The 749-nt window shown below is 53.4% G+C and overlaps 1 protein-coding gene across 1 annotated transcript in view; it reads left to right on the top strand.

Moving 5' to 3' along the window:
• The window catches only part of LOC119588687 (serine/arginine repetitive matrix protein 2-like), a gene marked incomplete in the record, with an annotated part of 176,340 nt that overhangs the window by 76,733 nt on the left and 98,858 nt on the right, over positions 1-749 (top strand). The window contains 1 exon segment of the mRNA XM_037937322.1: positions 45-166. Coding sequence (XP_037793250.1) covers positions 45-166 — 122 coding nt within the window.

The following is a 749-nucleotide window of genomic DNA, read 5'->3' on the forward strand; positions in this document are numbered from 1 at the left end:
TTAGATCAAACACTACTGACGCGTTGATATCTCCTTCCCCGCAGCACGCCCATGATGGACCTTCTGATCCAGGTCACCACCGCCCACAAGGTCAACCCGGGCGGCCACATTATTCACGTCGTGTCAGACAACCGGCTGATCTCCTACAAGCCTTCCACGCCCATCGGTAAGTGGCGCTCATCGGGTCTCGTTGACGGTTTCAGTAAGTTGCGCGTCGGGTTTCAGCGTCGTGTGCCATGTTTCAGCGTCGGGTGCCATGTTTCAGTGCCGTGTGCCATGTTTCGGTGTCGTGTGCCATGTTTCAGGTGCCGTGTGCCATGTTTCAGTGCCGTGTGCCATGTTTCGACGGGTCTTGTGCCGTGTTTCAGTAAGTGTTGTCTTGTTGTTCGAGTTGAAGTTGAACTCGAAGTTGTGGAGAAAGTCATTCGTTAAGTTGCAGTCCGGCTGCATTTGCTGTCGAATGGTTATTAGCTTCGTTTTTAGTGTACTGTCTAAAATCGTGCTTTACATTTCCGTTTTACCGGCATTATTGTTTTGTTTTTTTCGCTATACATCAGTCACTCTTGCTCTGTTTCCTTCGTCGAACACAAGACTCTGCTTATTTTGTTGTCCCATTTTCATCCAATTATGCCCGCGAGCCCGGGGCCCGGGGCCCGGGGCCCGAGCCTGGCGTCGAGGAGGGCCCGGGCGCCGTCGATGAGCAGGGCTGGAGGCGCTGGAGCGTCTGTCTGCGGAAGTTTTGTTGTGGC

The sequence above is a fragment of the Penaeus monodon genome, chromosome 24 (genome assembly GCF_015228065.2).
Source record: "Penaeus monodon isolate SGIC_2016 chromosome 24, NSTDA_Pmon_1, whole genome shotgun sequence".
NCBI classification, from domain to species: domain Eukaryota; kingdom Metazoa; phylum Arthropoda; class Malacostraca; order Decapoda; family Penaeidae; genus Penaeus; species Penaeus monodon.